The sequence below is a fragment of the Bubalus kerabau genome, chromosome 2 (genome assembly GCF_029407905.1).
Source record: "Bubalus kerabau isolate K-KA32 ecotype Philippines breed swamp buffalo chromosome 2, PCC_UOA_SB_1v2, whole genome shotgun sequence".
Taxonomy (NCBI): domain Eukaryota; kingdom Metazoa; phylum Chordata; class Mammalia; order Artiodactyla; family Bovidae; genus Bubalus; species Bubalus kerabau.
This window is the reverse complement of record NC_073625.1, coordinates 129,414,459-129,435,819: the sequence shown is the minus strand read 5'-3', so window position 1 is coordinate 129,435,819 and position 21,361 is coordinate 129,414,459. Positions and strand designations below refer to the sequence as shown.

Sequence of the window (21,361 nt, the reverse complement as noted above, 5' to 3'; positions counted from 1 at the left end):
TGGCGGTCAGTGAGGTAGTGCCCGGGGGTGATGGAAGACCCAAAGGCCGTTATTCGCTTAAGTCTGTTGAGCTGTCAAGTGTGAGAGGTCGCGGGCGGGCTGGCTACCTGATCAAGACAAGCAGCCCGTAGGGCCTGAAAACCGAACAAAATCCGCGACTGCACAAAAAGGCGCCAGAGGCTTCTGAGAACTCAGGCACCAGCGTGAGTCAGCAATGCTCTCAGCGGGCTCCAAAATGGACAAGCACGCAGCGGCTGACGCGCTTCTGGGGAGCATACAGAATCTAGCAAGGCCAATGTGCTTTATCGACCGCCCTTCTCGGGAGGTTCCCTTCATGGCCTGATAAACCGCGAGTTTCCCTGCACCCCGCCCTCGCCGCCTGCAGGATCTCCACCTCCCAGAAGCCTGTGAGAACCGCACATGTGGCTAATTCTTTCGTGGAAAAAGAGTCGCGCAAGCGCAGAGAGTGCGTCTCGGCATAGACTCTGAGCGGCGCTTGCGTACGGTACCGCCAGCTCCGTTTGCCCCGCCCACCGGGCTCTGCGCACTCCGCGCCTTTCTTACGTCACCGTTTCGCATGCGCTTTTGAAGGAAGGGCGAGCTTTCGGGGGACCGGTAGGGGGCGGGCTTTGACCGGGGTCTCACAGCGACTGCGCGGACGGGAGCCCGACTGGAACATGGCGACTTGTGCTGAAATCCTGCGGAGCGAGTTCCCCGAAATTGATGGACAGGTCTTCGACTATGTGACGGGTGAGCCGAACCGAATCAACGCGCTGGGGATGCCGAAGTGGAAGTCAGGGCGGGGGGAAGTACTAAGGCAGAGCAGTGGCGGGGACCGCCGCTAGGCCTCTCCTCTGTGTGACCTCTTGTCCCGAGGACCAGTTGGGTCTGGAGCCCGGACTGGGGCCGCAGTACGGGGACCAAAACTACTTGTATGTCCACCTTACCTGGTATCTTCCTCGTGTCTTGACATGCCCTCCCTAGGCGTCTTGCACAGCGGCAGTGCGGACTTCGAGTCTGTGGATGACCTGGTGGAAGCTGTGGGGGAACTGTTGCAGGAGGTGTCCGGGGACAGCAAGGATGACGCGGGCATCAGGGCCGTGTGCCAGCGCATGTACAACACTCTGCGCCTGTACGTGCCAGGGCAGGGGGATTCGTGGGGGAGATGGGAGAGCGGACGGTCAGGTGACAAGACGTGAGAGAAGAAGGTCTGATGGCCATAGAGCTTTTTCCTCCTCTTCTAACCCATTGCCTTCTATCCCTACCCTCAAGGGCGGAACCACAGACGCAGGGAAACAGCCAGGTGCTGCTAGACGCCCCCATCCAGTTGTCAAAGATAACAGAGAACTACGGTGAGAGAGAGGGAAGATTGAACTAGCTGCCCTACGTCCTCCACCCCCTAGCCATCTGCCCTCTGGGGCTCAGGACTCTTGGTGCCTCTTTCCACAGGACAAGGTTGTAGGAGCTAGTTGATATCTTTACTGAGGGCAAATGAGCCATTAATAAAGAGATTAAGATTGGGGAGGTCTCCAAGCTCTTGGGTGTGGTAGGACCCATGGGTCTTGGAACTGGACAGTTTTAGGTTCACTTCCCAATTTTGCAGCTTACTAACCTACTGCATGATCTTGTAGGAGTTGCTTAACTGCTCCTAGCCACTGTATCCTTAATCTGTGAGTTGAGTTTTTAAGTGTTGAGAGAATTGATACCTATCTCCAGGATTTGTAAAGCTTTCCTTTAAATGTATGTGTCTGTGTCTGATTCACGTTAGCCACTGAAAATGTTAGTTTCCGTTCCCTTAGGGAGAAGGTGACTGCTTTTCTTATCGCTTACAGACTGTGGCACCAAACTTCCAGGTCTGCTAAAGAGGGAACAGTCCTCGGTGAGGAGGGAGAGGAAGAAGAAAGGGAGGGGTCTGTGTCTATGGTGGGGGTGAGAGTTGACTGTTTCTAAGTATTGGAGTATATTCCTGGGGCATTTCTGATTGACTTTCCCTGAGTCCTTGAGCCTACACCATATGATGAAATGCATTATGTTTGGACCCTTAGACGGTGAATGCAAAGAAGCTAGAGAAAGCTGAGGCTCGATTGAAGGCAAAGCAGGAGAAGCGCTCAGAGAAGGACACGCTCAAGACCAGCAACCCTCTGTGAGTTAGTGAAAAGGGCTGAGAAGAGAGCAGAGCAGTCCCTATTGAGATGGAAGGCTGCTTGGGAGTGCTAAAAGCCATCCATTTCTCCCTTTAAGAGTCTTGGAAGAGGCATCAGCCAGCCAGGCAGGCAGCCGAAAGGAAAGTCGGTTGGAATCATCTGGAAAGAACAAATCCTACGATGTGCGAATTGAGAACTTTGATGTGTCTTTTGGAGATAGGTGAGGGAGTGGCTGTGGGGGAGTGGGGCTGACTTTTTTTTTTTTTTTTTTTTCAGTTAAAGGAGAATTTGAGCGGTGAAATGGGGCTACAAATAGTTAGGTTTCTTGTGTTATACTTGCTGTGCAGCTATCTCTAGAGCCCCCTTTGTCGTCTTCCTGCTACCCGTGCAGGGTACTGCTGGCTGGAGCAGATGTGAACCTAGCATGGGGCCGCCGCTATGGCCTGGTGGGTCGGAATGGGCTGGGGAAGACGACGCTGCTAAAGATGCTGGCCACCAGGAGCCTGCGGGTTCCAGCCCACATTTCCCTGCTGCATGTGGAGCAAGAAGTTGCTGGAGATGACACCCCTGCCCTGCAGAGTGTGCTGGAGAGTGACACGGTGCGAGAAGACCTCCTGCGTCGGGAGCGGGAGCTCAACGCCCAGATTGCCGCTGGCAGGTGAGGGCTCCCTGGGACGGGCTGACCAGCAGCAGCTGTGCTTCGCAGAGTGCCTGCCATGCTGGCACAGTCCGCCATTCGAATACCCATCCTAGTAAGCAGCAGGGCTTAGAGTTTGGCTCAGTGGTGCTGTGCATTCCTTGTTCCTGGCATGGTGCCCATTGCCGTCACTGCTGTGAGCAAGTCCTTCCTGTGCTCTGTTCCTGTCCCAGCAACAGTGCAGCCAGTAGCCTGCTTTGCAGCTGTCCTGAGGTGCAGGATAAAGTAGTAAACTTCTCCCGCTCAGCCTGATGGCTCTTCCCCCCATTCCTAGGGCTGAGGGTTCACAAGCTACACAGCTGGCAGAAATCTATGCCAAGTTGGAGGAGATCGAGGCTGACAAAGCACCTGCCAGGTATTTAAAATTCCCTTCCTTCGTTCAGATTTTATCTTTCCTTTCTGTTACCTGTTCCAATCAGGTTCTTTGATTTCTTTACTCCTAGAGCATCAGTCATTCTTGCTGGGCTTGGCTTTACCCCCAAAATGCAGCAGCAGCCCACCCGGTGAGTGGCCCTTACCATTCTTGGCTCTGAACACTGTTGACTGTGCCTCTGCCTCTTCTCGTGAACACTCGCCCCTGATGCAGCTCTGTCTCTTTAGGGAGTTCTCAGGTGGCTGGAGGATGAGACTGGCCCTGGCCCGGGCTCTGTTTGCTAGGTGAGTCCCCTGGACCTGTATGTGGATACTATGGAAGATGAGCTTGTCTCTTGGGAGGTGGCGACAAGTCACTGACCTGAAACCTCAAACCATGCATTCTTATTTTCCATAGGCCAGATCTGCTGCTGTTAGATGGTGAGTTTGAAATGCGGCACCCTGACTTTGGGGTGCAGAAGGGTGGCGTTGTCCAAGTTTCCAGTTCTCCAGCCCTTCAATCCCAAACATGTCCTCCCCCGCTTTTCCAGAACCCACTAACATGCTGGATGTAAGGGCCATCCTGTGGCTGGAGAATTATTTGCAGGTGAGTGCCTCCAGGTGTGGAGCAGGTCTGGGGAGTGTCTGCCTCCAAGGCCTCTGGGGTTTGGGAGCTGATTGCCCTCCCAAACCGGGCCTGCCATCCTGTGACCCCCTCAGACGTGGCCCTCCACAATCCTGGTCGTCTCCCACGACCGCAACTTCCTGAATGCCATAGCCACAGACATCATCCACCTGCACAGCCAGCGGCTGGATGGTTACCGGGGAGACTTTGAGACCTTCATCAAGAGCAAGCAGGAGCGACTGCTCAATCAGCAGCGTGAATATGAGGCCCAGCAACAGTATCGCCAGCATATCCAGGTGGGAGAGCAGGCAGGACTGGGGACCCGCCCCATCCCATGGGTACTAGAGTCGTGGGGGGTGAGGGAGCTGAATATGCCTGAACTTGTCCACTTGCAGGTTTTTATTGACCGTTTTCGCTACAATGCCAACAGAGCCTCCCAAGTGCAGAGCAAACTCAAGATGCTGGAGAAACTGTGAGTACAGTGTCCCTGACTGGGCCCTGACTCCTCTCATTTTGTAGGGAATGCCTACAATTCTCATCTTAGCCTCCCCTTCTAGATCTCTCCTTTCCTACAAATCCACTTTAACTTCCTTCACTGCAGGAAGGCCCCTGTTACTGCTCTTGGAGAGCTCATCTTGCCTCCAGACCTTGGCAACCATCAGTCTACTTTCAGTCTGTATATATTTGCTAATTCTGAACATTTCATATAGACAGATTCGTCCCTGTGACCTTTTTTTTATGTCTGGCTTCTTTCGCATAATGTCATGTTTTTGAAGTTCATCATGCAGCCTGGATTAGTACTTCACTCCTTTTCCTGGCCAGATAATATTTCATTGTACAGTTACTCCACATTTTGTTTAATGATTCATCAGGTGGTGGACATTTGGATTGTTTCCCGTTTTGGGCTGTTAGGAATAATAATGCTGCTATGAACAAGTTTTTGTGTGGACATATGTTTTCTATTCTCCTGGGTACATAGCTAGGAGTGGAATTGCTGGGTTATGTAATAATTCTATGTTTAAGATTTTGAGGGATTGCCAAACTTTTTAACAGCAGCTGCACCATTTTACGTTCCTATCAGCAGTATATGAGGATTCCAATTTCTCCACCACTTTGCCAGCATTTATTATCTGTCTTTTGAAGTGTAGCCCTCCTAGTGGATATGAAGTGATATCTCTTTGAAATCTTGATTTGTATTTCCCTTGTGACTAATGATGTTGAGCTTTGGAGGCATTTTTTACTGAAGTATAGTTGATGTGCAATATTATGTGTTTCAAGTGTACAACATAGTGATTCACAATTTTTAAAGATCATGATCCATTTTTACTTATAAAATATTGACTATATTCTCTGTGTTGTGTAATAAGTATATCGTTGTAGCTTATTTTATACCTAGGAGTTTGTATCTCTTAATTCTTTACCCTAGTCTTGCCCCTCCCTCCCTCTCCTCTACCCACTGGTAACCACTGGTTTATTCACTGTATCTGTGAATCTGTTTTTTTAGATTTTATTTTTTTAGATTTCATATATAAGCGATATCATACAGTATTTCTTTTTCTCTGACTGATTTCACTTAGCATAGTCTTCAAGTCCATTTATTACAAATGGCAAAATTTCATTCTGTTTTTATGGTTGAGTTGTTGTTCAGTCACCAAGTCGTGTCTGACTCTTTGCAACCCCAGGGACTACAGCACCCCAGGCTTTTCTGTCCTTCACTGTCTCCCAGAGTTTGCTCAAATTGATGTTCGTGAGTTGTTGATGCTGTCTAACCATCTCATCCTCTACTGCCCCCTTCTTCTGTTGGCCTTCAGTCTTTCCCAGCATCAGGGTCTTTTCCAATGGATCGGCTTTTTGCATCAGGTGGCCAAAAGTATTGGAGCTTCAGCCTCAGCATCAGTCCTTCCAGTGAATATTCAGGCTTGATTTCCCTTAGGATTGACTGGTTTGATCTTAGTAGTCCAAGGACTCTCAAAAGTCTTCTCTAGCACCACAATTCAAAAGTATCAGTTCTTTGATGCTCAGCCTGTTTTATGATCCAACTCTCACATTCATACATGGCTACTGGAAAAACCATAGCTTTGACTCTACAGACCTTTGTCAACACATTGTATATGTGTGTGTATATGTATATCCATTCATCTGTGGATGGATGGACACTTAGGTTGTTTCTTTGTCTTGGCTATTGTAAACAATATGGCTGTAAACACAAGGATACGTGTATCTTTTCCAATCAGTATTTTTTTTTTTTTTTCCGGTTATATACCCAAAAGAGTATTGGAAGTTTAATCTTAAAGCAACATTTCTAGACATACAGGTTACGGTAGGGGAGCTTAAAATCGTAAGGCTTAGGATCTTGTGACATTGAAACATATAGTATATTAACTGGGAAAACAAAAACCTACCCCCCCAAAAAAACCTCTATTCTTTTCAGCATATGTATTACTTGTATGATAAGAACAAATCCATTTTTTAAAGTCACAAATCTAGTCTGTCTCCTCTCTCCTCAGACCAGAGCTGAAACCTGTGGATAAGGAGCTGGAGGTAGTGATGAAGTGAGTGTTGGGTCAGAGGGGCAGGTGGGGAAGCTCTTGTTTCTGGGGCTGCCCTCAGGCTCATCATCCCACCTCCTGCAGGTTCCCCGATGGATTTGAGAAGTTCTCACCACCAATCCTGCAACTGGATGAGGTGGACTTCTACTATGACCCAAAGCACGTCATATTCAGCCGTCTCTCTGTCTCTGCCGATCTTGAATCCCGCATCTGTGTGGTATGGCTACCATCTCTGTTCTGTGAGCTGGGACTGAACTCTCCCAGTGTGGAGATTGTGTTGTGGATTGGTCACGTGGGAGGGAAGGTCCACAGGAGTAGGAGTCAGAGCCTGGGCTGAGGACTTCACTGTACTTGTCCTGGTCCCTCTTCCAGCCTCACAGGGCCACTCTGCAGCATAGATAGAGAGCCTGGCCTGTGGTGTTTTATAAGTACTTAGAGCAGTACTTTATCTTACTGGTCTCAACTCTGAGTGTCCTCCTAACTGGAACATAGAGGAGAGAGCATGGCTCAGGGTCAGACTTCGGATGTTAACTCTGCTCTTTCTTAGCTTGGTTACTAAGCAGACTTCTCATTCTTAAAAGAGAGATAATATCCAGCTTGCTCTGCTATTGGGAGAATTAATTCCCTTGCACTTAGTGGGTACTTGGGTATTGGTCCCCTTCACAGCTTTACTGTTTCCTTCATTTTTTCTCTACAGTTACTTAAAAATATTTTTTTTTCGTTGTTGGAGTCATTGGGACTACCTGGGATCTATTCTCATCTCCTCTGCTTCTGTATCACACTCAGGGATGCTCTTTATATACTCATGTGTTATCTTACAGGTTGGGGAGAATGGGGCTGGGAAGTCTACCATGCTGAAGTTGCTTATGGGGGACCTGACACCTGTTCGGGGCATCAGACATGCTCACAGGTAGGGCCCACACCTCCGCTTTCCAACCCCTCCTGTGCTGTAGCTACACTCCTTTATGGTCATTGCCTTCCATTCCCTCTCCTCCTTCCCATCTGTCTGCAGGAATCTGAAGATTGGCTATTTCAGCCAGCACCACGTGGAGCAGCTGGACCTGAATGTCAGTGCTGTGGAACTGCTAGCACGCAAGTTCCCTGGTGCGTTAGGGATTTGAGCTGAGGAAAGAGGGCTGGACCTGACACCTCCCCCTAGGCTTACCTTGGGTTGCTGAGTTTGGGTATAAGGATGTGGGAATTGGGGGTGGGGCTGGGTGGATGGTGAAGGGAGGGAGTTGGGCCTGGTACCCATACGGTGGGGTGGGGCCTATTGCAGGACGGCCTGAGGAGGAGTACCGTCACCAACTGGGCCGGTATGGCATCTCTGGAGAACTGGCTGTGCGCCCTGTTGCCAGTTTGTCTGGGGGCCAGAAGAGCAGGGTGGCCTTTGCTCAGATGACCATGCCCTGGTGAGCCGCCTTGACTAGAGCTTTGCCCTCCACTTTCCTGCTCTTGCCCAATGGAAAATGATTGTCTTGCCTTGGTATCAGAGCTCATTTTCTCCCAGCCCCCTAACTTCCCACCTTTCTGGGTTCTGCCTTCCAGTCCCAACTTCTACATTCTGGATGAACCCACAAACCACCTGGATATGGAGACCATTGAGGCTCTGGGCCGTGCTCTCAACAACTTCAGGGTGAGTGTACCTTCACACTGCCCACTCTTTCCTGGGCCTAGCACGCCTTTGGGCCCCTCTGAGAGCCCCACGGTCTCTGTCTTTCAGGGTGGTGTGATTCTGGTGTCCCATGACGAGCGCTTCATCCGGTTGGTGTGCCGGGAGCTGTGGGTGTGCGAAGGAGGCGGCGTCACCCGGGTTGAGGGGGGATTTGATCAGTACCGAGCTCTTCTCCAGGAACAGTTCCGCCGTGAGGGCTTCCTCTAGGGCCACGAGGCTGAGGACTGTGCCCAGGACATGGACTGTCTTTCAGACCCCTGGGCCACCATGTAGGCAGCCATCTCCTGCCACGAACTTCCCCCAACTTTGGGGACAGCCTTATTCATAAATCTCTCTTTTTGACTGGAGCATCCTCTGCACAACCCGGGAGCCCCACCTAAGGGTCTTTGAGGACTGGTCCTCCAAGGGGAAGGGAGTGGGGGCGCTGCCCTCCCACTGCCCCAGCTGTGACTGGGCTCTGAGTGGCCACTGTGTAAATTAAATATCCCTGCATCTCTCTTGCTCACTCTGCTGCTCCTGGTGCAGGGCTGCAGTGTTCGCCCATGGTTAAGGAGTGCAGTCTCTGATTTGGCATTTTCCTGTGACATTTGCGTCCGTCGTTTGGAGGAGGCCATGGAAGCATCAATGTTGCCCCTGGGGGGAGATGTCATCAAAGCCGCTGGGGGTCGACCTTGCAGTGGACCAAGCTTATAATGAAGGGCAGTGTATTCCATCACTGCAGTGCTGTGCTTTCCAGCCAAGGCTTAGCTAAGGGGTCTGGGTTCTTCTGTCTCAGCCCCACTGCTTGAGCGAGTAAGCTGATTCTGCAACCTGGCCTCAGACATGGTTTGCCAGCTGCTTTCTCCAGTGATCTCTGGCCCAGGCTCACTCTGCTTCTCTGAACTGGACCATTTGGGGCCAAAGAGAAAAGTGAGAAACTGTCCCCATTTTGCTTGAGTGGTTTTGTGTTCCTTATTTTTTCTCTTAACCACATAGGAGAGGCCTGGGAAGTAGGGAATTGAGAATGGGGTCTAAGGCAAAGAAAATGAACATCTTGGTTTCAAATTAACCAGTGTTTAAATGGGGAGAGGGGGTTGTATAACAGAAGTAGTATGATTTATAAATATTATTTCCTGGATACTCAGCCACTGTATGTAATTGTCGTGCAGAAGACACTAAAATTGCTTTCCTCTTAATGACCGGAGAAACCAGCATCAACAGAAGGAACTTGTCAGCTTCGTGGAGAATTGTCATCACAAAGTTCAGCCAAGGGATCTTAACCCAGCCACTGCGGGTCGTGTGATACAGGTCACTGGGGAGGAGACACCTGTCTGGGGGTAAAGGAGAATAAAGCTGGAAGGCTCTGCACCAGTGGACTGCTGCACAGCCAGCAGGAAGGGTCACTAAATCTTCCTGCTTCCTCAGCCCCTGTCTCAGGAGTCCTCAAGAGGTGGTGTTCTAGGCATGTCTGTGGCCACATGCATGCTCACGGTTCCAAGGACCACAGGCCCCATCCCTCTCTTCCAACCTCAGACCTGCATGTGGGCCAGTTGGGTCCATCCGGGGTAGGGTCTGTGCATCCCTGTTCGTCAGCCCCTTCACCCCTCACCAGCTTGTGGTCCCTGTCTGAGTTTTCCCAGTTCTTTAGAGTCCCTGGAAATGCCGCCGAAGCTTCAGTGGCAGAGTGTTTCTTTGGAGGTGGCTGTGTGTGTGGAGAGCAGTGGAATTGGATCTGTGATCAGATCCCAGCACTATTACTGGTAATAGAAGGGCTCACTTATATTAATTAGCTGGGTAGCCATGACAAGTCGACCTTTGTACACCTCCATGGGGTCTACATAAGCACTCAGAGTGATTCCTCTCTGTCCAGTCTATGATTTGGAGGGCCATCATAAGAAAAAGCAGTACATTTTTTTCTGAGTGACTCCAGAGTAGACAGGTTTGGGTTCAAAGGAAGGAAAAACTTTAACAACTCAAACTGCCTTCTTACAGTTCCCAATCTCTGGAACTGTTCAGCCCCATGGCTACCTAAAGAAGGGCTCTTTCAAATAGGAGGCAACATTAGATGGCCTCTAGGCTGGCTCGCAGTTTTATGATTCTATTAAATAAGAGCCTGTATGTGTGACAAATACAGACCTACACTGCAGACCTTCAGAAAATTAAGATGAGTGAATTGCAGCAGTTGAGAAAGACCCTACAATAAGTATGTAAGGTGAATTTGGGGGAATTTGGGGCATTTGGGAGTTGGGTAGAAAATTTGGGCAGTGTCAGCCTGCTCTCCCAAGAAACACAGCAGAGAGAAGGGAGGAATCTGACACAGGGAAGCACCCCCTTCCACTCTAGAGAGCCTTTCCAACTTCTGCCCCTGGGAGGCTGGTTCTTCCACCAGAGCCTTAACATTCAGGAGCTGGCCAGGTTGAAAGGCCTCTGCAGTCCTGGCCTCCTTGCTTCTGCTGGCCTTACCACACTCCAGTCCCTCAGGCAGCCTCGCTGGTCCCGTGTGGGAGGGGGAATGCAGAGGGATCATAGATCCTTCCATACAAGTCTACACAGCAATTGAAGGTACCAGTCAGTTTATTTCAACATTGGAATTGCTGTCAAGATTTGTGGGATAGAGACAACTTTAGGTACGTTCTCACTGGTTTCCAGGCAAATGTAAGCCAAGAAGGGACCATTTACCCTCACTGGCCATTCTCCAGCCTAGTTTGTCATTTAGAACCTAACATCCTACTAAGAGGGCTTCCCTGGTAGCTCAGCTGGTAAAGAATCTGCCTACAATGCAGGAGACCTTATTTCAATTCCTGGGTTGGAACAATCCCCTGGAGAAGGGATAGGCTACCCACTCCAGTGTTCTTGGGCTTCCTTGTTAGTTCAGATGGTGAAGAATTTGCCTGCAGTGTGGGAGATCTGGGTTCAATCCCTGGGTTGGGAAGATCCCCTGGAGGAGGGCATGGCAACCCACTCCAGTATTCTTGCTTGGAGAATCCCCATGGACAGAGGAGCCTGGCAGGCTACAGTCCATGGGGTCATAAAGAGTCGGTCAGAACTGAGCGACTAAGCACAGCACAGCAGCAGCATCCTACCAAGAGCCACCTTCCAGGCCTGGGTCAGGCTCATCCTCAGATGGCAAACCAAACAACGCCAACATCAGAGCACTATGGCTTGTCACCAGCCTGAGCGTGTAGACTGAATGTCGGAGTCTGGGAAATCACAGGCTAGCAGGGTGGGCCCCAAACCTGGCTGAACCTGGAATGATGGATTCCCCTCAACCTGCCCACCTCCAGGCGGGTTTCCGTGCACTTTATGTGTCCCTTACTGTAAGCTGCTTGCCATTAGCCTTGTGGTTCCCACTTGCCTGGATATCTTTGAAGCCCAAACCCTGGCTTGCTCATATTTGCATCTTCTGTCCCTGTCACAGTTTGGGTTCCCTGGAAAGCAGCTTGAAGAGATTGCAATGTGCAGTGCTCCAGATTGAGCAGAAGGAGAAGTTGGGCTACAATGCAGGCCCAATGAAGGCTTCAGTCAACCCCACATGCTGGAGCTGGCAGAGGTGTTCTGAGTTGAGGCAATGGGTCCAGCCTTATTCCACCGAACTGAACAGTCTGAGTGTTGGCTGCCACTGGGAGGAGCAATGACATTGGAAGAGGACGTTTCATCAGCTGAGGCAGTTGCGCTTAAGGGGTGACAGCTGAGGACTCACTGCCATCGGTGTTCAGCACCCAGTGTGCCAAGTCTTTTATTCCTGGAAGCTCATCAGAGCAACCACTCCCATGCCCAGCACGTGAAGAAGTGCTCAGTAAATGCTTGAGCGGACTTCCTCGGCAGTCCAGCAGTTAAGACTCTGCTGCTACTGCAGGGGATGTGGGTTTGATTCCTTCTTGGGGAACTAAGATCCCACATGCAAAAGCTTGAGAAGTGAATATTTGGGGGAAATTGAGAAAAAGTAGGGAATGACATTGGAGAAGGAGAGCTTCCAGCCCTAAAGCCACAGGGTCAGAGCAGCAGAGAGGTGCACAGGCAAGGGCTTGTGGGCTCTGCCAGAATGAGGAAGGGCTCCTTTTTCTGGGCCAAGCCTTGATATGAAAGCTTTGGGACATGATATTATGGAGGTAAATTTTTGTTTTCTAATGTCTCCTTCTTTCAAGAGAATTGTTAAGAAAATGACAGTCGTTATTGAGCTCTTGTTACATAACTGGCACTGTAGTTGCTTTACCTACACTAAATCCTCACAACCCCCCGCACTGGGACATTTGTCCCCTTTTTTATAGATGAGGAAATGGAGTTGATACAGTGGGAGGATACAGGATCATCTGACTCCAGAGCATAGCTCTGAGTGGCCACACTGCCCTACTGCTCAGCTCCTAGTGTGACATGCTGAATAGTGAGGATTTATTAATTCTGTCACTTAAAACTCATCATTAATTGCATGGGACGGGAAGTGAGGGGTTTGAAGATGCTTCTCTCAGGAGAACAAGCTGATGAGTAAGGAATACCTCACACAATGGCTGACACAATCTAAGTGCTCAGTGATTGGTTCATTAAGTGATTCAAAATGTGTGGTATAGTGGGAAAGTCATGCACTGGGATTAGCCTAGCTCTCCCACCGACTGCATGTGTGCTAAGTCACTTCAGTCATGTCCAACTCTGCAACCTTATGGGCTGTAGCCTGCCAAGTGCTTCAGTCCATGGGATTCTCCAGGCAAGAATACTGGAGTGGGTTGTCATTTCCTCCTCCAAGGGATCTTTCTGAGCCAGGGATCGAACCTGCTTCTCTTGCATCTCCTGCACTGGCAGGTGGGTTCTTTACCACTAGCACTACCTGGCAAGCCCCACCACTGACTGCATCTTAGGCAAATCAGTGTCTCCAGAGTAAATTATCCTTATCCATAAAATGGGCATAATGCAGTTTATCTTGCCCATTTCATGGGTAGGAGAAAGGGTTAAATTAGATAAGTTCCTGTGTAAATGGAATAATTTTTTTTAATAAACTGTAAAATGTCATAGATCCAGAGGGTGTCATTTCATGGGAGGAGTGAGAAGACAGCAGCCTGGAGCCTCCTCTGGAGTCAGGCAGACTCTCACGAGCACAGACAAGCACTCCAGGCCATCATCAAGATGATGGCCCCAGGAGGCCCACCCCACAGTCCTCATCTGCTAAACCAAGAATCAGAAAGCCTGAATGCAGGAGCACAGCATGAAACTCTGCCTGGAACCCACTGAGTTGCATGGGGAGAGGCAGAAATCACCATGCAATTTCAGCCCATACTAATAATATGTGTAAGTCATACCCTGTTGGTAATTCTAGGTTTCTCTTTTCTTTTTGTTAAATAAATGGGTGGTTTGGAAGTGACTTCTGCTGCACTGTATAAAGGGAGACCTTTGAAACCCTAAATTAAAATAAATATTTGTCAACCCATGCTGCAGCATTTTTAACACCAAGGAATGCTTTCACAAATGTTCTCTTTCAGTCTTGTCTCCTCGATAATCTTGTTATATGTGACCCTTGCTGAGTTACTCCCATTTTATAGAACAGAAGCTTGAAGTAGAGAGATGTTACATGTCTTGCTTAGGTTCAGATACCTCTGTGCCTGCAGAGATGGGGTGGTAACCGAGGTATCCAGGTCTCCAGCCTTCTCACATCTTCCGGATCGGCTGTTCTCAACTTTGCTCTACAGCTATTCATACAGTGGGCGATCTCTTATCATGCATGCCGGTGAGTATGCCCAGGGTCGTGTGCCCTCCTGTCCTTTTAGGAAAATATTTTGAACCCAAAATGAGGGGGCCAACTGTGACCCTATTTTAATTTGCTTTAAAGTTATAAATTAGGGAGCAAGCTCTGGAGTCAGAACTACATTCAAGTCTGGATCCTATTATCTAATAGCTCTGTGACCTTGTCAAATTAAGCTTCTCTGTGCCTCAGTTTCCTCCTCTATAAAATGAGAGTAATAATCCTTTCAGGGCTTCCCAGTGGTTGGGAATCCATCTGCCAATGCAGGGCACAAGGGTTTGGTCCCTGGTCTGGGAAGATCCCACATGTCATGGAGGAACTAAACTTGTGCGCCACAACTACTGAGCCTGTGCTCTAGGGCTCCCAAGCCCCACACTGAGCACACTGAGCCTGTGTGCTGCAGCTACAGAAACCCACGTGCCTAGAGCCTGTGCTCTGCAACTAGAAAAGCCACCTCAGGGAGAAGCCCACGCACCACGATGAAGAGCACTTGCCACAACCAGAGAAAGCCGTGTGCAACAACAAAGACCCAGCACAGCCAAAAATAATTAAAAATTTTTAAAATGGTCCTTACATTGTAGGGTTATGGTGACTATTAAATCAGATAATATAAGCAAAACTCTCATCATGGCATTGCAGGCAGTTTCTTTATTCCTTGAGCCACCAGGGAAGCCCTCCATAATGGTTAGCCATTACGATGATTATTAGTGGCGACCTCCACCACTTTACTGACTTTTATTGAAATGTTGCTTACAGTGTCCTACAGCTAAAATCCTCTGTGTTTGGTCATGGTGCTTCAGTCAAAAAGACAGGTACCCATGCCTCCTGTTTTGTGTCCTTGAACCTAGAAGGACCTTTTCTTGGATTCTTCTTCCACTGAATAAATATTTTCTTTGGATTCTTCTGCACACACTCACATGCCCCTCTAGTTCATTCTGAATGTTCTATATTCAATTTGTTCCCTTACTCAATACTTGGTTCCAGGTTGGTGACTCCCCATCAGTGTAGGAGTCTAGGGGTTTTTATTTTGACTGATTGAGACCTTTGGGCATAGTCGTTCTGAAACTCTCACCACCAAGGATTTCTTCCTGTTTCTTCTGCATGAACTCTACTCTACCATGCGGTACACTCAACTTGGGAGTAGAGTTATCTTAGTGTAAAACTAGTAAGAGTCAACAAACAATGGTTGAGATGTAGAAGCCATTTAAGAGTTGGCAAATTGTGGTTTGCTGGTGTAGGTGTGTTTCAGGGTTGGGGGCACATTTAAGAACCATCAGGTTGATGAGTGTACATTAGCCAAGGAAGAACACAAGTGATTTGAAGAGCACATTAAATATGCTTCAAATCAAGAAGGCCAGAACCCTGCAATGGACAGACCAAGAATTGCTCAGTGGGGGTCCCCAGACCTGCCTGAGAAGAAGCAGGCTCTATCTTGTGGCTCTTCCCTCTGGCAGGTCTTGTCCTTCACAGACATTGAATGTCTTAGTCTGTCAGAGCTTGACACCACAGGCCTCTGAGCTCCATTTACTAACTCCACCACTCCATTCTAACTTTATCTGGTTTCTTTGGCTTGTGACTTAGTTTGCATGACCCTTCTCACCCACAGAGGATGTACTAACCAGTAAATATGGATTTTCAGGGCCCCTATTGACTGCGTTTCTAGTGATAAGTTAATAAACTGACACCTGGTTTATACTTCAGTCTCTTCTGAGTTTCAGTAGTGTGAGGCAGAAACCCTTGGCTTGATCCAACAATGATGATAATTTATCGGGCACTATGTTCCAAGCTTTATTCTAATCACTTTACATGAATTAACTTGTTTTATCCTCACAACAAACTAATAAGGTGTGGATTATCTGCATTTTATAAGCGAGTAAATGGAAATCCAGAAATGCTTTAAAAAACAAAACTAAATTAAACTTGCCTAGGTCTACCCAGCTCCTGAGTCTCTGAGCTGGGGTTTGCCCCGAGGTCAGAATGGGCCCAATGTCTAACACAGCAGGACACCCGACCATGTTGGCGTTTAGGATCTGAGTGATAAGGAGCAGCTCTGTGCCATGATAACCTCAGCAGGTACTGAGGCCCTAGGGTAGCCACACCTGCCAACCCACCTGGAGCATACCATTGCATTTGGAAAAAAATTTATTTGTGAAACAAACCTAGTTTGTTAAATAATTGTTTTCCCTTTAAAATTTAATCAAAGATGGGACTTCCCTGGTGGTCCAGGGGCTAGGACTCTACACTGGCAATGCAAGGGGCCCAGGTTCAGTCCCTGGTCAGGGAGCTAGATTCCACATGCTGCAACTAAGACCCTGTTCAGCCAAATAAATAAAATATTTTTTTAAATGTAATCAAAGACCTAATATGGTACTAATCACAGTTTCTGATAAGCCTTTGGTAATCACACTTGCTGACCTGAGTTATTTCATTCCAGCGCCAAGAAAGAAACACTCTGTTTAATTTAGCTTGGACACCCTTCAGTGACAAATCAAGGTAGACCGTACCAGGAAAATAAACAGAAATTAGAACAATTCCTGATAAAGGGAGAAGGAGCAACATAGTATGTCTCAAAGGAACTTTCTTTTTTTACTTACTTTTTTCTTTTTCTTCTTTCTGTATAAAAACCCTTTCCTTGAAATAATCTCTCATAATGTACTCTGCGTATAAGTTAAATAAGCAGGCTGACAATATACAGCCTTGACATACTCCTTTCCCAATTTGGAACCAGTCTGTTATTCCATGTCCAGTTCTAACTGTTGCCTCTTGACCTGATACAGATTTCTCAGGAGGCAGGTCAGGTAGTCTGGTATTCCTATCTCTTAAAGAATTTTCCACAGTTTATTGTGATCCAGACAGTCAAAGTGGTCCACACTTCACTGTAGTCAATAAAGCAGGAGTAGATATTTTTCTGGAAGTCTCTTGCTTTTTCAATGCTCTGATGGATGTTGGCAATATGATCTCTGATTCCTCTGCCCTTTCTAAATCCAGCTTGAAGTTCATGTACTGTTGAAGCCTGGCTTGGAGAATTTTGAGCAGTACTTTACTAGCGTGTGAGATGAGTACAATTGTGGGGTAGTTTGAACATTCTTTGGCATTGCCTTTCTTTGGGGTTGGAATGAAAACTGACCTTTTCCAGTCCTGTGGCCGCTGCTGAGTTTTCCAAATTTGCTGGCATATTGAATGCAGCACCTTCATAGCATCATCTTTTAGGATTTGAAATAGCTCAACTGGAATTCCATTACCTCCACTAGCTTTGTTCATAGTGATGCTTCCTAAGGCCCACTTGACTTCAAATTCCAGGATGTCTGGCTCTAGGTAGGTGATCACACCATTGTGGTTATCTAGGTCATGAAGATCTTTTTTATACAGTTCTTCTGTGGATTCTTGCCACCTCTTCTTAATATCTAATGCTTCTGTTAGGTCCAAACCATTTCTGTTCTTTATTGTGCCCATCTTTAAGAGATCTGTAGTCTTTCCCATTCTATTGTTTTCCTCTATTGCTTTGCATTGATCACTGAGCAAGGCTTTCTTATCTCTCCTTGCTATTCTTTGGAACTCTGCATTCAAATGGGTATATCTTTCCTTTTCTCCTTTGCCTTTAGCTTCTCTTCTCAGCAATTTGTAAGCCCTCCTCAGACAACCATTTTGCCTTTTTGCATTTCTTTTTATTGGGGATGACCTTGATTACTGCCTCCTGTACAATGTCACAAGCCTCCGTCCATAGTTCTTCAGGCACTGTGGCAGCCATTAACTCTCTCCTTAGTGTCTTTCACTAAACAGAAATCCTTAATTTTGTAACATTTTATTTTAGAGTAATTTCAACTTGGAGAAAAGTTGCAAAATACAACAAAGAATTCTGCTCTTTCCTTCAGCTGGATTCCTAAATTATAACACTTTGCTGCATTCTCTGTGTTGGGTGTATGTATGTATTTTTTCCTAAACCATTTATGAGTAAGTTGTAGACATAATGTTCCTTTATTTCTAAGTACCCAATATGTTGTTTTCTAGAAACAAGGACTTTACTTACATAACTACAGTATAATTATCAAAATTGGGAAATAAACTTTGATACAGTAATATTATCTACAGATTAGATACTAATTTATCCAAATGTTGCCATATATATCAACAATTTCCTTTATATAAAAAGAAAAAATTTATATGTTTGATTCAGGATCATACATTGCATTCAGCTGACCTATCTCTTTAGCCTCCTTCAATCTGAAGCAGTTCTGTAACCTTTCTGTATCTTTCATGACCTTAACATTTTGGAAGAGTACAGAATATTCATTTTGAGAATGTCCCTCAGTTTTGGCTAGTCTGGTGTTTCCTTGTGATTAGATTCAGGCTGTGCATTTTTGGCAGGAATATCACAGAAGTGAGGCTGTACCTTCTCAGTACATCTTATCAGGAGGCATGTGATGTCAATTTGTCCCATTACTGGTGATGTTAACTTTGATTACTTGGTTAAGGTGGTGTCTGCCAGGTTTCTATGCTTTAAATTGCTATTTTCCCCTCTGTAACTAATAAGTATCTTGTGGAGAATAAATACTTAATTTTTGTATAATCAAAATCATCAACGTTTTGCAACAGTGATTTGTTCTTTTGAAATGTTTTAGTCCTTCCCTACCACCCCTACGTAACAGATTTTCTGCAACATTGTTTTTCTATTAATTGTATAGTTTTATTTTTCATATTTATGTTGTGAATGGTCTAGAATTCACTATGTATGTATTGTATATGAACATGGTTTCACCTTTTTCTATGTAATGAACCAGTTTTTCCAACATTATCTACCAAAGAACCTGTCTTGTTTCCTGCTGTGGCTTCCACCTAACCATACAACAAGAAATATTTTTTGAGGGAATACTAATGAACTAAGCCATCTTCCAATTTGGATTTCAAACAGGGGCTGGGATTTTGGGTATTAAGCTTGAGATAGGCTATGCAGGTGGTGCAGTGGTAAAAGAATCTGCTTGCCAATGCAGGAGATGTGGGTTTGATCCCTGGGTTGGGAAGATCCCCTGGAGGAGGAAATGGCAACCCACTCCAGTATCCTTGCCTGGAGAATTCCATGGACACAGGAACCAAGCAGGCTACAGTTCACGGGGTAGCAAAGAGTCACACACGACTGAGCATGCACCACACAGGCAGGAAAAAACACTTTTTTTCTACACATAAGTCTCCTGAAACTCAAATATGAGTGTGTAGACACTTCTGAGGTTTGAGAAAACACATCTACTGGCCCCAAACACAGGGAGAAGGTAACTGAGTTGAGCTTTGCAACAAGTGACCTGGATGCAGAGCATTTTCTGAGATGCTTTCCCTTCAAATTTACCCTCTCCCCACCCCATACCACCACCTTCAATAAAGGTCTTTGGCACTTTGGGCCCTAACCTGGACAGTGTTCTCCTGACTTGGGGCGGGGGGAGGGACAAGTTCAGTCCTCCGTCCTGGGCCAGCTCAGAGGAAAAGCAAAAGCCTACGGGCTAGGTTGGTGGTGGCCAAGGTGAGCAGGTATTCTGGACAGGGACCTCAGTAGCCCAGCGGACTGCTTCACACAGAGATTAGAAGATAGGGTCAATTTCAGTAATAGAGTCAGTAAGTTTTCTCACGTTATCCCTCTAACTGAGTCAGCCAGCATTGGGCATCCACTGTATGCCAGGGCCCATGGTGGAAAGAGTGAGTCACTCCCAGAGGCTCTCATTGGCTCAAGAGGTGAATGTGAGCTATAGATTCAACCACTTGACCTGTCCCATTCCCTGCCTGGGCCCCGCTGGCTCCCACCCCTGCCCACTGGCTGGGCACAAGGTCTCCTGTTCTCCACCTGGTTCTCCACCTGTCCTTTTATTTCTTGAGGTCAGCCAAGACTGATGGGAATTTTCAAAAGGAGGTATATTAAGGGATTTAGGAAATTTAAGTGAATATTAACTAAACGTACTGTGATAATTGTTTTGCAATATGTAAATATATCAAATCATTGTGTTGTAGGACTTCCCTGGCCTGGTGGCTCAGTGGTAAAGAATCTGACTGCCAATGCAGGAGACAATGGTTCAATCCCTGGTCGGGGAGAATCCCATATGCTGTGGAGTAACTAAGCCCTTGCACTACAACTACTGAGGTCTGCGTGCCTTAGAGCCCCTGGTCCGCAACAAGAGAAGCCACCCCAACAAGAAGCCCAGCTACTGCGACAAAGAGTAGCCCCCCCGGTTGCCACAACTAAAGAAAAGCCCATGCAGCAACGAAGATGCAGCAGCACAGCCAAAGATACATAAATAAAATTATTTTTAAAAAATCATTGTTGTACACCTAAAACTAATCCATTGGTGTATGTCACTATATCTCTATTTATTTATTTTATTTGTGTGTGTGACTGTGCCACGAGGCATGCAAGATCTTAGTTCCCTGACCAGGGATCAAACCCATGCCCCCTGCAGTGGAAGCGCAGAGTGTCAACCACTGGACCTCAAGGGAAGTCCCTCAACTTTTTAAAAAATTCAGTATAAAAAAAGATTTAGGGAAAATCAAAGAGAAATAAACCACAAAATAAACATTAATAAATTTGTATTGTCTGTGGTAGCAACTGTATTGTCTATCACAGTAGTCTGTGGTCTGAGGGCAGACCATCTGAGTTCAGCATTCTGGCTCTACTGCTTTATTAGCTTATCATGAACAAGTTACTTGTCTGCATTTCGTTTTCCTCACATGTAAGTAATAGTACTTGTCTCTCGAGCTATTTTCATCATTAAAGTAGGTGACTGATTCATGCATAGTGCAGTGCTCGGCCAATAGTAAGTGCTTGACAAATATTAACCTAGAGAAAACAACAGCAGCAACAAAGCACTCTTACTTGCCCTTTCCTTAGTTTTTCTGACTTCATTTTTTGGTGAGCTGATCCCCCTGCTTCCTCTTCACTGCTTAACTCCCACTTAGGATTCCACTTACATGGCTTCCCCGCTCAACCACCAGGTTAGTTGCTGCTCCTAAAAGCTCCCAGCTAAAAGCTCTTATGATATCCCTGTAATGCAGCCCTCATCCTAGCCTATGGTAACTGTGTGTTTGCCTTCTTCACCAGAGTGTGAGCCTTCCAAGACAGGCTATGCCTTTGTAGCTCTCTATCCACCACGTCCTCCCCTACACCTGGCACACAGCAGAGCACTCAGGCTCCAAGCCATTGTGCCTAGAATCTCCTCCACCTCCTGAAACCGGGTTCTGGGACCCTCTGGGTCTGTGCTCCCCTTTCTGGTCCTCAGCCACCTGCCATGCTGCAGCCCCTCTATCAGCATGCCTCCCAGCTGGGCCTCAGAGCCCCTCCACAGAACCCCATCCTCTCCAGGGCCTGGCTGCCTGCACCCTTACCCCATCCTGCAGGACACTTTACACCTCTGGTTGAGCTGCAGACCCACTTCTCACTCCATTTGCCTCAGCTTAGACAGCCTCCCCAGCAGGAGGATCTTAGGGCCAGCCCAGCTTCCAAGCAAAGCTTGGCTTCTTCCAGAGTGTTTTCTAGTCTCTGACAGAGAAACCATCTTCCTGGGACACTGTTTTACAGTCAAGCTTTCCTCAGGAACCAAGACAAGGATGTCTTTTTCCATTTCTGTGTGTTTGAGGAC

General features: G+C 47.2%; 1 protein-coding gene across 7 annotated transcripts; it reads left to right on the top strand.

Moving 5' to 3' along the window:
- Positions 1 to 569: 569 nt before the first annotated feature.
- ABCF3 (ATP binding cassette subfamily F member 3) lies at positions 570 to 20,076 on the top strand. Of its 7 annotated transcripts, XR_008710512.1 has the most exons (23): positions 570 to 750; positions 985 to 1,132; positions 1,273 to 1,352; positions 1,833 to 1,879; positions 2,046 to 2,143; positions 2,242 to 2,364; positions 2,536 to 2,802; positions 3,116 to 3,196; positions 3,285 to 3,344; positions 3,442 to 3,498; positions 3,611 to 3,633; positions 3,744 to 3,799; positions 3,913 to 4,113; positions 4,213 to 4,289; positions 6,325 to 6,369; positions 6,451 to 6,583; positions 7,188 to 7,276; positions 7,379 to 7,470; positions 7,646 to 7,778; positions 7,915 to 8,002; positions 8,090 to 8,130; positions 11,439 to 12,129; positions 13,025 to 13,435. XR_008710512.1 is itself a non-coding variant. In XM_055568890.1 (22 exons), exons 1-22 carry the CDS (start codon positions 678 to 680, stop codon positions 11,653 to 11,655), a joined length of 2,229 nt encoding a protein of 742 aa, XP_055424865.1. In that variant the 5' UTR covers positions 570 to 677; the 3' UTR covers positions 11,656 to 13,435. The 7 variants fall into 7 exon arrangements, 6 of the variants coding, with proteins under 6 accessions (XP_055424865.1, XP_055424867.1, XP_055424869.1 ...); XM_055568890.1 differs by having other exon boundaries at positions 11,439 to 13,435; XM_055568892.1 differs by lacking the exons at positions 11,439 to 12,129; positions 13,025 to 13,435 and adding an exon at positions 19,740 to 20,074 and having other exon boundaries at positions 571 to 750.
- The last annotated feature ends 1,285 nt before the right edge of the window (positions 20,077 to 21,361 follow it).